The sequence below is a fragment of the Suncus etruscus genome, chromosome 15, assembly GCF_024139225.1.
Source record: "Suncus etruscus isolate mSunEtr1 chromosome 15, mSunEtr1.pri.cur, whole genome shotgun sequence".
NCBI lineage: Eukaryota > Metazoa > Chordata > Mammalia > Eulipotyphla > Soricidae > Suncus > Suncus etruscus.
The window spans coordinates 61,514,688-61,533,484 of record NC_064862.1 but is presented as its reverse complement, the minus strand read 5'-3'; the positions used below and the strand labels follow the sequence as shown (position 1 = coordinate 61,533,484).

The 18,797-nt window shown below is 49.0% G+C and overlaps 1 protein-coding gene across 1 annotated transcript in view; it reads left to right on the top strand.

Annotated features, from left to right (window-relative positions):
* IL21R (interleukin 21 receptor) overlaps positions 1 to 17,768 on the top strand; it is a 45,360-nt gene extending 27,592 nt beyond the window's left edge. The window contains exons 4-12 of the mRNA XM_049788143.1: positions 8,640 to 8,702; positions 10,880 to 10,927; positions 11,056 to 11,158; positions 13,183 to 13,382; positions 13,723 to 13,874; positions 14,547 to 14,724; positions 14,962 to 15,055; positions 15,761 to 15,845; positions 17,100 to 17,768. Of these exons, the coding sequence (XP_049644100.1) occupies positions 8,640 to 8,702; positions 10,880 to 10,927; positions 11,056 to 11,158; positions 13,183 to 13,382; positions 13,723 to 13,874; positions 14,547 to 14,724; positions 14,962 to 15,055; positions 15,761 to 15,845; positions 17,100 to 17,768 (1,592 nt within the window). The remainder of the gene's footprint in view (positions 1 to 8,639; positions 8,703 to 10,879; positions 10,928 to 11,055; positions 11,159 to 13,182; positions 13,383 to 13,722; positions 13,875 to 14,546; positions 14,725 to 14,961; positions 15,056 to 15,760; positions 15,846 to 17,099) is intronic.
* Positions 17,769 to 18,797: the final 1,029 nt, after the last annotated feature.

The window sequence follows — 18,797 nt, the reverse complement described above, 5'->3', positions numbered from 1 at the left end:
CAGAAGGTTATTGGTTCGAATCCCGGCATCCTATATGGTCCCCCGAGCCTGCCAGGAGCGATTTCTGAGCGTGGAGCCAGGAGTGACCCCTGAGTGCTGCCGGGCCATGACCCAAAAACCAAAAACCAAAAAAAAAAAAAAAAAAAAAAGAATTACATATCAGAGGGACAGAGTGGCAGCACAGCAGTAAGCCATTTGCCTTGCACATGGCTGACTGGGGATGGAACCAGGTTTGATCCCTAACATCCCATATGGTTGCCTGAGCCTGCCAGAAGTGATTTCTGAGTGCAGAGCCAGGAATAACCTCTGAGCTTCACTGGGTGTGGTCCCCCCAAAAGAATTACATATCATTGTAAATAATGATAATCGATGATTATCAAAATTAATGATTTATCAAAATTAATCTTATATGTTATATATGACCATTGTACTATCTCTCCAACCCTTGTTAAATGTTCAACCTTATTTTATATTTTTATTTCTCTGTTAATATATTTTTGCTATCCTATAATGTCTTAAAAACTAGTTTTCATGAAGCCTCTTTCATTAGAATAATTAGTGGGTATTTAAGTACTTTTACTGATAAACATTCTGTCATTAAAATTTTGTTCATATTTATGCTTACATGATGTAGAGAAATACCAGAGATTTGTTTTGTGTTGTTTGAGGTGGGGCACAATGGAAATGCTCAGGGACTACTCCTGGTTGTACATTCAGGAATCACTCCTGGCAGTGCACACAAGATTATATGGGATGCCAGGGATCAAATCTGGTTTTAGCGTGTGCAAGGCAAGTGCCCTACCCACTATACTACTGTTTCAACAGTAAAGATGTTTTAACATTGAAACTTTTTTTTTTTTTGGCACTTGTCAAATGGGAGTTGCTGACCCACAAAGACATAGCTGCTAAATAGGACACTTCAGCTGGCTGTCACAAGGGGTGTCTACCCCTACCTCTCTGCAGTGTCTGTAGACTTCTGGGTGTGTGGTCCCATGTGTGGTCCCATGTAGGATGTACTGGTGCCAAGCAGAATCCCGATTTGGACTTTGCTAACTACTAGCTGTGAAAACTCTCTTGACAGTTTCAAAAGTGCAGCTCACTATTATATCTGCCTGCACATGATTAGACCGTTTCTACTCTAGAAATCTTCCTTTTGCATGACTGAAACTCTGTCCCCTCTGAAAAACTCCCAATTTCCCCTCCCACCAGACTTTGGCAACCGCCATTCTACTTTCCATTTCTCTGAGTTCAATGACTTTAAATATGTCATGTAAATTCAATCATGTCTGATTTGTCTGGGTTGGTGTACATGTGTTTGGCTTATTTCACAGAGTTTGACATCATCAGTTGATTTATGCTGTAGATATATTGTTCCTCTTTTTTTTTTTTTTTTTTTTTTTTGTGGTTTTTGGGTCACACCTGGCAGTGCTCAGGGGTTATTCCTGGCTCCAGGCTCAGAAATTGCTCCTGGCAGGCACGGGGGACCATATGGGATGCAGGAATTTAAATCGATGACCTCCTGCATGAAAGGCAAACGCCTTACCTCCATACTATCTCTCCGGTCCCTGTTCCTCTTTTTTTTTTTAAATAATATTTTATTTAAACACATTGATAATAAACATAATTGTGGTTGGGTTTCTGTCATGTAAAGAACACACCCCCATCACCAGTGCAACATTCCCATCACCAATGTCCCAAAATATTGTTCCTCTTAAAGGTAAAATAATACTCTTATCTATCTTCCTGATCAATTCCTCAGCCAGGATAGTTAGGTGCCTTTCCATATCATGCCTACTATAAATAACACTGCAGTGAAAATAGGTAGTAGCAATCACTCTGTGGTATTTGAGAGACTGTGGTTTCCATAGATTGTGATAATTCTAAAACTTGCTCCATACAGCTAAATATTAAATCTTCTAATCCACAATCTTTTTTTTTTTTTTTTTGGTTTTTGGGCCACACCCGTTTGACGCTCAGGGGTTACTCCTGGCTATGTGCTCAGAAATCGCCCCTGGCTTGGGTGGACCATATGGGACGCCGGGGGATCGAACCGAGGTCCTTCCTTGGCTAGCGCTTGCAAGGCAGACACCTTACCTCCAGCGCCACCTACCCGGCCCCAATCCACAATCTTTTCTGCCTACTTCCTTCCTTCTCTTTCTTCCCTTTCCATCCTTCCTTCCCCTTTTCCCCCTTCCATCCTTCCTTATTCCCTCTCTTCCTTCTTCCCTCCCTGTCCTCCTTTTTTCTTCCTTCCATCTATTTTTCTATCCTTCCTCCCCTCCCTCCCTCCTTCCTCTCTCCCTCCTTCCCTCTCTCTCTTCTTTTTCTTCCTTCTTTCTTTTTTCTTTCTTTCTTGCTCGTTCTTTCTTCCTTTCTCTTTCTTTCTTTTTCTTTCTTTCTTTCTCTTTCTTTCTCTTTCTCTCTCTCTTTCTTTCTTTCTCTTTCTTTCTTTCTCTTTCTTTCTCTCTCTTTCTTTCTTTCTCTCTTTCTTTCTTTCTTTCTCTTTCTTTCTCTCTCTTTCTCTCTCTCTTTCTTTCTTACTTTCTTCCTTCCTTCCTTCCTTCCTTCCTTTCTTTCTTTTTCTTTCTTTCTTTCTTTCTTTTTCTTTCTTTCTTTTTCTCTCTCTCTCTTTCTCTCTCTCTCTTTCTTTCTTTCTTTTTCTTTCTTTCTTTCTTTCTTTCTTTCTTTCTTTCTTTCTTTCTTTCTTTCTTTCTTTCTTTCTTTCTTTCTTTCTTTCTTTCTTTCTTTCTTTCTTTCTTTCTTTCTTTCTTTTCATTCTCTTTCTTACTCTCCCTTCTAACTTAGCTGTGCTCAGGGCTTATTCTTGACTTGAGCTCAGAGATCATTCTTCGTGGTGCTCAGGAGAACAGATATAATGCTGGGTCAGCTGCAGAGTCAGCTGCATGCAAGGCCAGTGCCTTACTGGCTGTACCATCTCTCCAACCCTGAATATGGAATTTCTTTCCATATTTACTTTTGTCTTCTTTAATATCTTCCTATAATATTTTGTTATTTTACTTGTACAAGTCTTTTGCCTTCTGGTATAACTTGATTCTGAGGTATTTTATTCCCTTTAGTACTCTTGTAAATTGTATTTTTTTCTTAGAATTTTGGTTTGTTAGTATTTAGAAATGCACTCGATTTTAGTTTTTTTTGTTTTTTGTTTTTTTTTTTTTTTTTGGTTTTTGGGCCACATCCGGTGACGCTCAGGGGTTACTCCTGGCTATGTGCTCAGAAGTTGCTCCCGGCTTGGGGGACCATATGGGACGCCGGGGGATCGAACCGCGGTCCGTCCAAGGCTAGCGCAGGCAAGGCAGGCACCTTAACTTTAGCGCCACTGCCCGGCCCTCGATTTTAGTTTTGATTTTTGTATTCAACTGCTTAACTAAATAAATTGTTAGCTCAATTGTTTTTATCAGTGTAGAATCTAAAGCTTTTAAGTATATGATCCTGTCATCTGTCAGCTGAGATAATTTTATTCTCTTATTCCTAATTTACATGCTTTTAAAACTTCTTTTTTTTTTATCACCTAAGTGCTTTGACATTTGGAATTTCTATTCCAATGTTCAATCAAAGAGTCCAGAGTGGGCATTTTCTATTGTTCACATTTAATTCACAGATTCACTGTGAACTTTTCATGTATGACCTTTATTATGTTAAGGTAATTTCCTGCTACTCCTACTTTACTTAGTGCTTTTTGTCATGAAAGGATGTTGAATTTTGTTAGTTTATTGTTCTGCATCCATTGATTGTGTGATTTTCTCTCTCTCCTTTGTTCTGTTAATTTGATACCTTTTTTGTATGCATCCTTACATTTTAAGGGCAAATTCCATTTAATTTTGGTGCAGAATCATTTTAGTGTGCTGTTGAATTCACTTTTAGTTTTTTATTGAGAATTTTGACATCAGAATTTACCCTGGGGATCACAGAGATCACAGTGGGCAAGAGTTCAGAATTGGCCTGCCAGAGCCCAGTTATTCTAAACACATAAGGAGTGATGCCTGAGCATTGAACTATTAGGAGCTCCTGAGCACTGTCAGATGTACCCACCCACCATAACCAGAAATAATCAAGGCTATTGGGCTGGAATTTTTTTTTTTTAGTCTTTGGCTGTCTTTGGTATCAGCAGTGTCAATTTGAAGAAGATGAATTTGTAAGTGTTCTGCGGTTTGGGTATGAGTCTGAGATAAGTTGGCAGTCAACCTTATTTAAATTTAGCAGAATTTACCAGTGAAGTAAAACTCTGTTTCTGGGCTTTTTTGGTGTGTGGTTATGTGTTTTTATCATTCAAAATAAAATCAAAACTGAAAAACAAAGAACAAAGCCTTGATCTAACAATAGTCGCTCTCCGTCTTTTTATACCTAGCAGTCAGTGCTCAGAGCTCAGCACTCAGCAATCACTTGGAACAGTTTGGGGGACTATATGGAATTTCAGGAATTGAACCCAAGTAGATCACATGCCAAGCAAGTGCCCAACCCTCTGTCCTATTGCTCCAACCCTGATGCCATTTTTTTTTTTTTTTTTGGCTTGGCTTGGCTTTCTCTTTACCATCCTCCTGTGTCTCACATCTGTAGAACACGTCAACTGCACTACCTGGATCTCCAGAGCTCATTCAACTCCAGAAATCCTTGTGTATGTACTACTACATGTATGTAGGCTTCTCTTTTGGGCATCATGGCATTGTAGGTGGTATTCACCTGTTCCCTTCTAAGCTGTGCTGCCACCACCACCCTGAGTTTCCCATGGAATAGTGGCATGCTTAGTGGTGTGACACGCTGGTTCATCTTCACACTGTGTCATGGCACCACCACCACCAGACCTTTCATCCTCTGACAGTGGATGTAAAGATCACTTCTGGGTTTCACTATAGAAAGTCGTCCTATTCAAAAACCCGTGTACAAATGCTTCTTGCACACATCATTTTTTTTTTTGAGCATCCCTTTTGGACAGAGGACAGACAGCCAAAGACATGTGGGTCAGGCCAGTCTCATATTCACTCCTCTGTGAACTGCAACCTCTGTTTTTAGTCCATGCTCATCCCTTGACCTTTGCACTCACTAGGAGTGAAGCCTTGGGATTTACCCCACCCTCACCCACATGTTCACTATGTGTCCTACCTGCCCCACAGCTCCTGTATTCCCCACCCTCATCCACATGGCTTGTAAGCAATCCAGTCTGGCTGTGCCCTCCAGAGCTTTGGGTCTTGGTTTCTTTTTCTTTGTTGCTGCTGATGTGAAACACTGTTCAATCTGATCCCCTTAAGCTCTTCTCCTCCCCAGAATCTTCTGGTTAGGGTCCTCTTTTAGTCAGATTTACCACAAGCCCGGAAATCCTTTCTCAGCCCTGGAGGTCTGGGCTCTGTTCTTACAGCCTGGCTGTGAGGCTCCCCTGGCATATAAGCAACCAATAGCAGCATCTCAGATAGGACAGGGCAGAGAGGCTGGGCCATGGGCCCAGAACACATGGCCTGGCCCAAGCCCCACTGCTCTCCTCTCCTTTGTGGTGACCTCAGAGCTAGGCCCTGTGGGACCTAGAGCCAGACTTTCCTTCAAACCTCTGAGCACTCTTGACTTAATGCTAAGTTCTTAGGCTGGTCTCTGTTCCTTTGTCAATACAGGTCTCAACACCTTCCAAATGTGCCCTTTGTTCCCTTGGATTTAGCTTTTTGATTTCATGGTATTTCTCTTTACGGTAATGTTTGAAGGAGCCTTATATCCATGCAATGTGTCTGACTTTGTTCCAAGTGCTCTACCAAGTACTGACTTTACTTTCCCCTGGGAGTCTTTTATCTCCCTCTCCAGATGAGGCCTGGAAAGGATGAGCAAACACCTTGAAGCCCTAGTCTGACCCTCTGCTGGTCTTTGAGACATGTTCAATGGAACGAAACTGGGAGACAAAGTCAAGATAAATAACAAGAAATAATAGTCCCAGTGAAAACCTTGAAGGCAGCGGTTCTAGAACCTTCCACTGTGGCTTTAGGGAAGAAAAGAGAGCAGGTTGGGAGTGTTGGGAGGGAAGTATGTTTTAGAGGGGAGTTGAGGGAGGGCTGGGAGATGGGAGTGTTGAGTCATTTGGAGTAGCTGGCCAGTAAGAACCCAGCACCTCCTGTTTTACTTTTGCATCACAGAGCACTGCCCTGTCTTTGTCCGTGCCACAGGGCACCATGTTACCACTTCAGTGCTGAGAACTGGGGTCAGAGAAGCCACATCTATCTCAGGGCCTTTGAGCCATGGGGCTTGGATGGTTCAGCTGTGGGCTCAGGGAAAGGAAAAGTCCAGCTATGGATGTGAGCTGTGTCTGGCTATGGAACTGAGTTGTGTCCAGCTGTGTGGGCCTTAGCAATGCCCTTGGGACTCGGATCTGCTGGTGCTACTCAGACTCCTCTTTGACTTCTGTCAGACTCCTGTCCAAGCCTCTGCCACTCTCCTTTTGACTAGAGTCCTAGGACAGTGGTCACTCAGCTCTGGTCTTTTCTCCAGAGTCTTGTTGTCAGCCTGGGTGGGTATCCCCAGGTCAGGGGTCCCAATTGGTTTCCCAGAAGAGGCTCCAGCAGCCAGAGGCCTATGTGTCCCTGTGTGGAGCTGAGGACTGTGGAAAGATCATGTGGTGTCCTTTCTTTATCCTATGGTTGTTTGGATGCCTGGTAGAGGTTCAGGCACTGCAGGTACTCCTGGGTGTGTGTGTGCAGAGACTCTGCCAACTGTGTCAAAGGTAGCCCTTCAAGGTGTGCTGTGAGAGAGAGTGCACCTCACCCTCTCTCACAGCAGGGTTGTAGGGCATTTCCTCTTGGGGATGCTATTCAGTTGCATGGATTCTTCATTTTTAGTCCTCCAAGTGGTGCTCAGGAGGCCAGGGGAGCCCTCTGGTGGTTCTCAGTCTACCAAGCTGGCAGTTCACTGCAGAGCCTGAAGATGAGGTGCTGGAATACCCTGAAGTCCTCCAGGAGTGCAGCCCACAATGTGTGCTGGGAGCTGAAATCAGGTAGGGCACATGCTGTGCTGTGCCTTCACGGCTGTCGCCTCCTCATCCCAGGACAATTCCTTCTTCATAGTGACCATTATTCCTGTGAAGACAAAGGCACACCTACTACTACTGAGCAGTAGCGGGAGAGAGAACACAGTGGAGTGGGCTTCTACAGGGCCACCCTGTGTTCCATACGGTCACCCCACAGCACCACCAGGAGTGATTCCTGAGTGCAGAGCCAGGAGAAGCCCCTGGACACTACTGGGTGTGGTTCCCAAACAAAGCAAAGGCACCATTACAGGTATCAGTGCTGAGGAGATCAGAGCCAGATTTTGAAGGGAGTGAGTGCATTGATGGAAACTAGTCACTGAAAACTGGTCTCACAGTCTGCAGGTGTGGCTAGAATTTTATCAATAAGGCCTGTCATAGGGCTTCTTGTTTCTGAAGCTGCAGACCCTGAACAGGCAGGCTGTTTTTCCCCAACCCCACCCCACACCGGCCCTGGCTGTCTGTATTGGCTTCCTCCATGCTCCCAACACTGCCCAGAGTAGGTGCTAATATTTCAGCTTTAGAGAAACATTAGCTCAGAGAGAGGAAGAGCCCAGCCAACACCTGCTCCACTTCTTCATTAAGGTCCAGCTTTCGTAAGGACCAGGTGGGCTGTGGGTGAGACCAGCAGGAAGGACTCAGTGTTTGGAACAGTCAGCTTTGGATAGTGGCCCTCTGCCCCAAAATCTCTCCAGGGGGCTGTGCCCACAGGCTTCTTTTTTCTGTTTTTTTTATTGAAGTGCCATGATTTACAAAGTTATTAACAGATGCATATCATATATGTATGCAGTGTATCTAGATAATACATACAATGTTCTCAGCATCAGTGTCAGCTACTCTGCACAGTGTGTCCAGGTCGACCTCCCCCACCCCCCATGGCAGCCACGTTTGTAAGTTTGTTGTCATTGTAATATAAGTCTCTTCTCCAGTGTGGTTGGCTCTGTGGTTAAGATGTGTAGCTGCACTACCATATACTGAGGCCCTTGGTGCCTGTCTCCCCGCCCCCCATTACTTCCCGTCCGCCTCTTCTTACTTCTTCCCATCTCTGTCCTTCTCCTTCCTATGCTCTGGGGCCATGATTGATCTAGGCAACCCCCTTTTATACCATGCATTTATGCCGACTCCAGTTGGTCTGTGTGCCAAAAATGAGTGCAAAAGTCCTGTGTGTGTGTCCTTCAGGCTAACTTCACTCATGTGTTCCAGTCCCCTTTGCGTTGTTGCCAGGCTCCTCATGGGGTCCTCCAGCAGCCCAGGAGCCTGAGCTTTGTCTTGAAGACAAAGCTGCATCCACTGGTGCAGCTGGGGCTCAGGGGAGGGAGTTTGAGTCTCACTTGGACTGAGTAAAAGAAGGAAGTAAGAGGAAGAGGTGAGAGGGTGTCACCCACAGTGCAGATCAGTGATTTCTTTGGTTTTTGGATCACACCCTACTGTATTCAGGGCTTGCTTCACTCAGTAATTTCTACAGGGGGAGGACTCTGGGGCCTCCAGGTCTCTTGCTTTATTGGGGTTTATCTGGATACTGATCACAGACTCCAAAGCAAGTCTCTAGGGGAGGTAGGATGGACAGGGTAGGAAGGAGACCCTCTAGGACGTGGCCTCAGCTTGTCTCATTGTGTATTTCTTGCAGGCCTTAGGAGCAGCATGCTGTGTCGCTGGGGTGTCCCTCTGTTCCTGCTGATGCTCCAGGCTGGTGAGTAGTGCCCTGTGGCTGGCTGGACAAGGGAAGTCTGGTTGGCCAGTACCCCCACATCAACTGTATACCATAGATTTGGGTTTTGTCTGACATCTTAAGACCCTCTGTGGGAAAGCAACTCTTCCTATATATAGTCTGTCTACCAGTGACACTATAGGATAGGAGACACAGGGACACACAGGGTCTCAAGGGGCCCAGCCACAGGTTTGGGGCTTCATATGTCCTGGAGGAAGAACATACTGGAAACCCAGCAAGATCCACCATGCTGTGGGCTCCTGCACTTGGCTCCTGGCAAAATCAGGTTATTTTCTCCCCATTGGGCTTCAACTTGCCCCCCTGTGGGCCCTGTGTTCCTCAGTGAAGGGCATTTCCTGCTCTGACCACCCACTGGGGCTGCTCAGAGAATTGTGTTGACAAGATTGTGAGGCCAAAGCCAGAGTCAAGAGTATGCCCAATCCTCAATGTCTGCCTCCATGGTCTACTCACAATGTCTTTCTCCATGGTCCATCCACAATGTCTGCTCATGGTCCTTTCACAATGTCTGTCTTTGTGGTCATCCATAATTTCTGTTTCCATGATCTGTCCATGTCTACCTCTGTGGCCATCCACAATGTCTGTCTCAGTGGTCCTTTCACAACGTCTGTCACTGGATATCCACAATGTCTACATCCATGGTCCTTTCACAATGTCTGCCTCTATAGTTCATCCACAATTTCTGCCTCTGTGGTTCATCCTCAGTGTCTTCCTGTATGGTCCATCCACAATATCTACTCAGGAACAGAGGGTATGCCTCAGTGGTCCATTTCTGCTCTATTGCAAAGGGCAAGAAATGAGTATAAATTCACTTTCATTTTCTTGGGTAGGGGTCTCAGCAGCTCAGAGCAGGAGTGAGACCAGCTGCTCTTAGGGAGAGGGGGTTAGGATAGAACAGCTTTTCCTGAAGACTCCGCTGTCAAACACAGAAAGAGGTCTAGGAAGGAACAATACCAATCCCACTTAGGGCTTCTATAGTCAAACAAAGATAGGAAAAGGCCACTGAAAATGCATCCTTTTGAAAAGGAGAACAAATTTCTGGTAAATAGTGTGTGTATATTTGTGTTTGTGTATGTGCGTGTGCTTGTGTTGCATGTACATGTCTATTGATTGATGTAGGGTTGTGAAATAGCAGCATTATTACTTGATCTTACGAAGCAAAACACACACCTATTCGATACATTATCTCAACATTGACCATGATGTGGAATCTGATTACATTCAATATTTTTTTCTGGGAAATAGGTCCATATCTATTTTTTACTTTAATCTAAAGAAAATGCATTATAAAGTTGAATTAGTGGACCAGAACACATTTGTTTCCAGGTAAGCGAAAACTAAATTATTGAAAAAAATAGAAAAAAGAAAAAAAGAAGAGAAGAAAGTTTATTTAAAAAGAAATAAAGGGCCGGGCGGTGGCGCTGGAGGTAAGGTGCCTGCCTTGCCTGCGCTAGCCTAGGACGGACCGCAGTTCGATCCCCCGGCGTCCCATATGGTCCCCCAAGAAGCCAGGAGCAACTTCTGAGCGCATAGCCAGAAGTAACCCCTGAGCGTCACAGGGTGTGGCCCAAAAACCAAAAAAAAAAAAAAAAAAAAAAAAGAAATAAAGATGAAAAAGTATAGTAGCAACCACATTTGTGAAAATTATTATATCTTCAATGAAGTAGTTAATACAATGGCAGAAGGTTTAGTAAGCTCTTGTTAGCCGTCCATTCTGTTAAGTTGTATACCCATATTTTTAAAGCAATAATTTGGAGAACAGGGGTATTAAACCTACTACCTAGTCAGAGAGATAGTATAGGAGTAAGAGGTTTGTCTTGCCTGAGGCTAGCCCAGGTTTGGTTCCCAGCATCTCCAGGAGGAGATCCCTGAGCATAGAGCAGGTAGTAAACCCTGAGCACTGCTAGATGTGGACTCCCATGAAAAGCAAAAACAAACCAAACATCTTTCTAGCAAGGCCGAATTCAACAGAAAACTTTCTCTGCAGGATTCTGGCTGCTCCCTGGGGTAGGTTCACTTGCATCTGGGGCTTGGAAGTGTCTACCCTGAGAGAAGGCTGGCATCAGTGACTGGAATGGGGCAGGGCTCCTGGGAGGGCAGGGACTAGAACCTGCCCAGTGAACTCTGCTTCCTGTTTACAGTGCCCTGCCTCCTTAGCAGCCTTCGAACTCAGCATGAGGAATTTTCAGGTAAAAAAATCCCTGCCCCAAGCCCATGCCTTAGTGCTCCCCGAACCCTGCTATCCTTCCTGGCCAGGATTCACCCTCCATCCCTAGGTGGCTCCTCCATCAAGCCTTTGTTCCCCTTGACTCTACAGACTGGTCGTGCCCAGACCTCACCTGCCATACAGATTACCTCCAGATGATCACCTGCACCCTGGACACAGGGACCTTCCGCCCAGCCTTGCTCAACCTCACCTGGTAAGTGACTGCTCTGGGAATGATCTCAAGATGACCCACAGTTTTAGGTTGAGATTCACATCTAGACAGTGAGGCCAAGGGTGGCAGATCCGTCATTCAGATAGTAAGTGGCAGGATGACAGTGGCATCCTGAGCCTCACTCAGCAACGGCACCAACCTGTTTGACCTCAGTGAGGACCACTGGGGTCACTGCCTGTCACATGGCCAGCCCAGCTCATGGAATACTGTCCTCTAAGGTCATACTGTCCTCCTGACCCCCACCACCTGTTCAGGGTTTCAGTGTGGTTCTGAGATAAGGCCCAAGAGTGCACAGACTCTCACCTGTGTGTGAGCCTGAGCACAGGCCAGCAATTTGCCATGTGTTTCATTCAACACATCACTTCTGTGCCTACTTGCTCCTTCTGATTAACCAGGGAGGACACTTAAGTCCAAAATGGTTTTGTTGCTTGCTAACAGCCAGAGACTGGTAGAGTAAGAATTCAAGCTCACGGCCTGTTTCCAGGGTCCAGGGGTCCCTATTAATCTATGTTTTTGAATAAAAAAGGATTCCATTCTTGGTAAGGAGTGGTAAGACTGCCTTTATTCTAATCTATCCTGGTAGAGGGATGGTCTTTGCATGGGGTTTGAAGGAAAGGAGAGAGATGGGGCTTAGCTCTGACTGCAAGGAGAACTGGAGATTTAATAGCCAAGGAGCTTCGTGGGTCAGATAGGAGGTGACTGAGAAAAGATCAGGGGTCTGGAGTACCTCTAGATAAATGGACCCAGGAGAAGCCTGGGATGGACACAAGCAGGCACGAAAGGGGAAGAAACTCATAAAATTACCAAGGGTGACTGGACAAGGAAGATGACAGGTTCAGTAGAAACTGATTCACAGGGTACTTGGTAGAATCGGATGATGTCAAAATGAATACAGAAACTCAAAAGCCAGAGTGAGATGAGGGAGAGTTCAGAGGATCCAAATCAGCCTGGTTTAGATGTTAAGCTTTGTTAGTCTACTGATAAAAACCAGCAACCTTCCTCTATCATTCATCCACACATTTATCTGTCCATCAGTCCATCCATTCATCCATCCATCCATTCATCCATCCATCTCTTTAACCAACCATTCATCCATCCACCAATTTACCAATCTAGCCATTCATACATTAATTCACCCATTCATCCATCCATTTATTCATTCATCTATCCATCTCTCTAACCAAGCATTCATCCTTCCCCCAATTTATCAATCCATCCATCCATCCATACAATCATTCAGAACACATGTGCTAAATTCCCATAGGCACTGAGGATTAAGAGACAACAAGATTCATGATGTCCCAGATATCCTGGTACCTATGAACTGCCGTAGGTAGTGTCTGGAGGGTGGATAAATATGTGGGCTTCACTGGGGAGCTTTCTGAAATATAAAGCAGGAGACAGCATATGAAAAGGACCCATTGGGCCCGGAGAGATAGCACAGCGGCGTTTGCCTTGCAAGCAGTCGATCCAGGACCAAAGGTGGTTGGTTCGAATCCCGGTGTCCCATATGGTCCCCCGTGCCTGCCAGGAGCTATTTCTGAGCAGACAGCCAGGAGTAACCCCTGAGCACCACCGGGTGTGACCCAAAAACCAAAAAAAAAGAAAAAGAAAAGGACCCATTTTAACTGGGTGTCTCTGAGCAGGAGCTAGACCTTCAGAAGATACTGGTAAGAGGGAAGAAATCTTGGTGCTTAGCTTTCACTCTTCCTGTGGGATGCAGAGAGCAGAGACAGACTGTCAGGGATAGATGAGTTTCGCTGTGGGCAAGCAGGACTCACATCTCTAAAGTTGGGAGCCAAACCCTTAAAGAGGTGGTGAGTTCCCTGGCCCCTAGAGGCATGCCAGCAGATCCTGGAAACAATTTCTGAGGGACACTTTAGAGGAGGGAAGGATGGGATGCTCAGTGACCACCCACCCGGCCCACTCCCTATCCTCCCAGTGCTTGGTCCCAGTGCTTGGATCCCTGAACCCATTTCTGCCCTGCCTGCTGCTCTGTCTTGAAGGGAAGACCCATATGAAGAATTCAAGGACATGTCCACATCCTGCAGCCTCCAAGAGGCCGCCCACAATGCCACACATACCCAGTACCTGTGCCGCATGGACCTGACACACTTCATGGCCGACGACACTTTCATTGTCAACATGACGGACCCATGGGGCCTCCACACACATGAGTGCGGCAGCTTTGTTCTGGCTTTGAACAGTGAGTGCTGGGCTGGACAGCACGGGTTCTGGTCCCAGCCAGCTTTCGGGTGGGAAAACAGGCAATCTCAGGCTGCAGTGCTGGGGTACAGAAAGAGTCCCACTTGTAAAATGAGAGTCTCTGGGAATCTGCCCCACTGTGCTGCTGTGGGCCCCTGAGTCCCAGGAGAGGATTCCCTGTGCATCCCCAACTCAGCTCTGCAGATCTTGCTCTTCCCGCCAGGTTGAAAGGGCAGGAGATCACCGGGTACAGGCACTATGGTGGGGACAGGTCTGTGGGTCCAGAGTCTGCTCCCGGAGTCTGGGTGCCTCATTTGGTCTTTCTGGCCTCTTCCTTCAAGCCAAGCCATCTCCCCCGTTGAACGTGACTGTGACTTCCTCCAGCAGCTACAACATCTCCTGGAGCTGCATCTATGACTCAGTGCCCCTACTCACCCCCCTCAGGAACTGGCTGCAGTTCGAGCTGCAGTACAGGATACCTGGGGCCCCTGAGGTGAGGAACTGGAGAGCCTGTGGCATGAGGGTGGGGTAGGGGCCCTGAGCACAGAGCCAGGAATAAGCCCTGAGCATAGCCAGGTGTGGCCCCCAGTTGGTGTGTGTATGTGTGGCCACATGTCAGGGGACAGACACCAAAAACACCCCCTCCTTATTGCTCCTGAGCTCAGAGACCCTTCCTCCCTGGCCAGCCACATGAGCCCCCCCAATAGTGTGCCAAAGAGAGGGCCCGTCCCACACCAGGTTCCTGTCTAGTCCAGACAGCTCCAGAAGCATCTGGAAGCAAGGTTGCAGTCTTCCCACTGCTCAAAGAGGCCAGAGCTGCAGGGTTCTAGAAGTGTCCAGAATCAAGCAAGGTCGCAATGGGGCATCCTTTGTCTCCGTCATGGCTTCTAGAAATGTCTTTTGTTCAGAGTACCAGAGCATCCCAGAACATGCTCCCACAGAGCAGGGTGACGGTGCAGGGCTTAGGCCAGTCCCTGAAGGTCTGGGTTTGGAATGTGCCCACTCCAGAGTCCCCATAGGTAACGGGGGTGGGGGTGGGGAAGGTCCCCATAGGTGCATGTGAGGAAGTCAGATAGGCCAGGGGCCCAGCAGGGGTTGCAGGGAGTTGCGTGAGGGGGTGGGGAGTGGCAGCCGGGCTCATCTGCCCTCCCTTTGCCCCTCAAAGGGCCCCAAGAGGAAGCTGGTGTCTGTGGACGTGAGAAGTGTCTCCCTCTTGCCCCTGGAGTTCCACCCCAGCTCCAGTTATGAGCTGCAGGTGCGGGCGGCGCCCCTGCCTGGCTCAAACTTCGCTGGGACCTGGAGCGACTGGAGTGAACCAGTCCTGTTTCACACGCAGCCAGCAGGTGGGTCTCAGGCTGGCCCCTCCACCTTGCCCCTCAATGTGCCCCTCTGGGAGTCAGGCCCTGTGGTTCAGGACCCCTTCATACTGGTGAGGTCCTGTGTCTGGACACCCCCTGCCTTTCCTACACTGGGAAGAGAGATAGGTCTCCCCATCCTGGAGAGATGAAGTTGTAGACGTGATCTCTGAAGGATGCCAGCCCTGGTCCCCCTCCCCCTCACTGCCGGCTCCCTCCCCTCAGTGCTCCCTGCAGACTCGCAGGAATACAGGCTCTTCTATCTGCTCATCCTGCTCACAGTCCTGGTCCTCTTAGGCCTGAAGTTTGGCCTGATGAGGTGAGGCTGGGGGGAGAGGGGTGCGGGGGTCCCCCTGTGCTCCTGCTGAGGAGCCACACTCTCTGTTAGGCCACCATCATGACAAGGGTGGTCCCTTTGCTGGGTGCTCTTAGCCCTCACAAAGATCCTGTAAGCCTAAGAACAGCACTGAGCTTTACTTGACAAGCAGGAAAGCTAAAGTAGGAAAACTAAGGCAAACCTCAACATACCTGCCCAGATTGCAGGGTCCTGAGTTACAAGGTGGGGTTCACCCTCCATGCTCACACCTGGGCCTGTGGATTTGGTGTTTATGCCCTGCAGGGCACAAGAGGCCCCAGGTGTGGGGGACACACCCTCCCTGCTTCTACCCAAGGCTTAGCTATCGTGGATTTGTTTGGGGGCTGCAGCTAAGCAACCCCCAGGGGCCAGGCACTGGGCAGAGGTCATGGGTACATTTAATTCATCTCTATCCAGACACCACACAGGACAGAGTTGGGTGCCTTGAACTACTAGGTGTAGTGTACCCTGAGATTCTCATAGCCCTGTGCATGGCTTTTGGCCGCCTCCCATGATAGTGAAAATCAGGGATCAGAGGCAGCCAAGCCTAAACTCTGCTCCTTCCAGACCTCAGAGTGGAGATGAGGGAGATACCTGGGGAGCCCCTGGGAACCTGGGGCATGTGAAGGAGGTGAGCTGTTGGGGGGCTTCTCAACCTCTGTCCCACAGGCCATGGAGGAAGATGTACAGCTCCGTGCCCAGCCCTGAATGGTTCTTCCAAGCCCTGTACACAGGCCACGGTGGAGACTTCAAGGTGAGTGTTGCTCTGAGCAGCTTCGGACCCTCCCTGCAGACAGAACCACTGGAAACCATGCATTTCCTTGGCAGGTGGGGGCCCGGCTGTTCCTGGCCTTTCCCCAGAGGCCACAAGTCGGTGTAGCTGGCCCTACCTGCAAACAGCCCCCCTGGAGGGCACGTGCCCACTTCCTGGACGAGAGGATGTGGTAAAGGCAGGGAGGAGGGGCAGCACCTGCTCCACTGAGCCCTGAGACATGCCTCTCCCTCCTGTCCTGGGCTGCAGGCAGGAGGGGCCTATGTTTGGGGCTCAGCCCAGGGAGAGTCCTGAGAGGGCAGGAGGGGAGCCTGGACTCCACTCTGAGCAGCTCTCAAAGCTAATCCTGTCTGTGCTCCATCCTCACACCAGCACCTCCCCATCAGCACCTCCCCATCAGCAGCTCCAGCAGGGTAGACACTGAGGGTGGGAGGAAATCTGAGCTGAACCCTGAGGGGGCTGGGAAGATCTCCGGATCCAAGACTTTCCTGTGGCTGCCAGAGGACTGTGGCCAGAAGGCACCTGGGTGGAACAGGTAGAGAGGCTACGGCACAGGATGCCTGGACAGGATCCCACTTCTCCCTGAGCACCTCCAGGTGTGGGAGAGAAAAGAAAGAAAAAACAGGGGGGCTGAGCAATAGTACAGCAGATAGGTCATTTGCCTTGCTCGGGGCCAACCTGGGTTCAATCTCTGGCATCTCATATGGTCCCCAAGTCTGCCTTGATTGATTTCTGAGTGCAGAGCCAGGAGTAACCCCTGAGTGTTGCCAGTTATGTGGCTCAAAAGCCAGAAAAGAAAAAGCAAAAGAGATGAAGGAGATGTGAGGAAGGGGTAACATGAAGGAAGGGAGAAGCAGAGGAAGAGGAAGAGAAGGAGAAAAAAAGAAATGAAGGAAGGAAGGAAGATTTTGAAAGAAATCTGAGAGATAGTACAGGGGTTAAAGCACTTGCTTTGCACGTGGCTGACCTTGATTGGGTCCCTAGCACCATATATAGTCCCCCAAGCTCCACCAGGAGTAAGCTCTGAGCCCTAAGCACAAAGCCAAAAAATAAGCCCTGAGTACTTTAGGGTGCACCCCTACACAGGAGGCCAGGTGAAACAGTGTGCGGGTCCCTAGGTGCCCCCACAACTACCCCTCTCCCCACCCACCCTGTTACTGGAGCTCTCTCTGTCTCTGTCTGTCTTTCTCTTTCTCTCATTCTCTGCCTAACATTTCCCTAATCCTTTTCTCCTAGAAATGGGTGGGCACACCTTTCACTGCCTCTAGCCTGGAGCTGGAATCCTGGAGCCCAGGGATGCCCTCAACCTTGGAGTCCTACAGCGCATGCCCACCCTGGAGTGCCCCCAAGGCCAAGGAGCTGGAGGAGATGGATGCAACCCCCAAGTGGGGATCCTGGGACCCAGAGGCTGTCAGCACAGGTGGCTGGGCCTACAGCCCTGAACGGGACCGACCCTATGGCCTGGTGTCCATCGACACAGTGATGGTAGTGGGTACAGATGAGCCCTGGGCCTGCACCTGTGAGGACAATTGTTACCCTGCCATGAGCCTGGACCCAGGGCCCTCGCACTCTCTTGTGGGCACTGATGCCACCATCCTGGCCTGTGGCTGTGTCTCAGCCGGGGCGCCCCCGGACAGCCTTCTGAGCTGCCTCAAGGTGCCACTGCCAGATGAAGCGGGCTGGGCTCTGGGACCACCCTGGGAGGATGAGGCATCCCCAGGGCCCCAGGACAGTGACCCAGGCTCCCCGCTGGCTGGCCTGGATCTGGATACCTATGACAGTGGCTTTGCCAGCTCAGGCTGCGGCAGCCCCGTGGACTGTGCCTTCACCGGCCCCAGTGCCCAAGAGCCTCCCCGCAGCTACCTCCGCCAGTGGATGGTCCTGGACCCTGCATCCAGTGAGTGAGGAGCCTGCTAGGGTCAGGATGGCGACCTCTAGCTGAAGTGGCCCCTTACCTGCCACCCATGGTGGGGTTCAGACACACGAAACCTCATGTGTTGTGGGGTCCGGGCTAAGGGGCTGGACCAGGCCACCCCTGGACCCTAATGTGGGAAGATTATGGGGCCCAAGTTATCATGGTCACCATGGTGCTCCCTGGCCTAGCTGTGTCCCCCATGAGCCAGCATCTCCCCACTAGGCCCTTCCTGGACAGAGGGTGGTGACTTCACTCACAGCAGGCAAGCCGATACCCCTAAGCGAGGCCTGGGAGAGCTCAATAAACTGTCCTTGCTCCAAGCTCCGGGAATAGTGCATGAGTAGCAGGGATGGAAGTTTCAGGGTTGGGGGGACCCACAGCCTCACTGAGGGGTGGGGTTTTGAGGCTGAGGATCAGCAACCCCAGGCCTGATTTCCTGTCTAGACTCCTACCCATTTCTTCTCTTTCCAGGACTTGAGCAATGGTTTATGTATAAAGGTGTTAGTCCGGTGGGCAGAGGACTCAGGATCCCACAGACCCGTGCTATCTGTCTGGCACCCAGGACACAAGAAATTAGTGTGTGTGTGTGGGGGGGGGGGGAATGTCAGAATCAAGGCTTGTAAGGGAGAAGCTGAGGATCACCATGGGTGGCCTGTGGAGCTCCAACACCCCCTGCAGCCACCATGTGTTTTTTTGTTTGTTTATTTTGTTTTTGGCTTTTGGCCACACCTGGCAGTGCTCAGGGGCTATTCCTGGCTCTGTGCTCAGAAATCACTCCTGGTGATGAATGGGGGGGGGGGGGAGATATGGGATGGCGGAATTGAATTCAGGTCAGACACAGAGCAAGACAAGATCCCTCCCCTCTGTGCTGTCACTCTGGCCTTACCACGAATCTAAAGAAAACCGTTTTCTTGAAGTGGCCTTTAGAGGCGACACTTTCAAGGCTACTACTTTCAAGGGGCAGGAAGGTGGCCACGCCGAAGAGGGCCAGGGGAGCCCCATGCAGTGGTGGGCAGGCT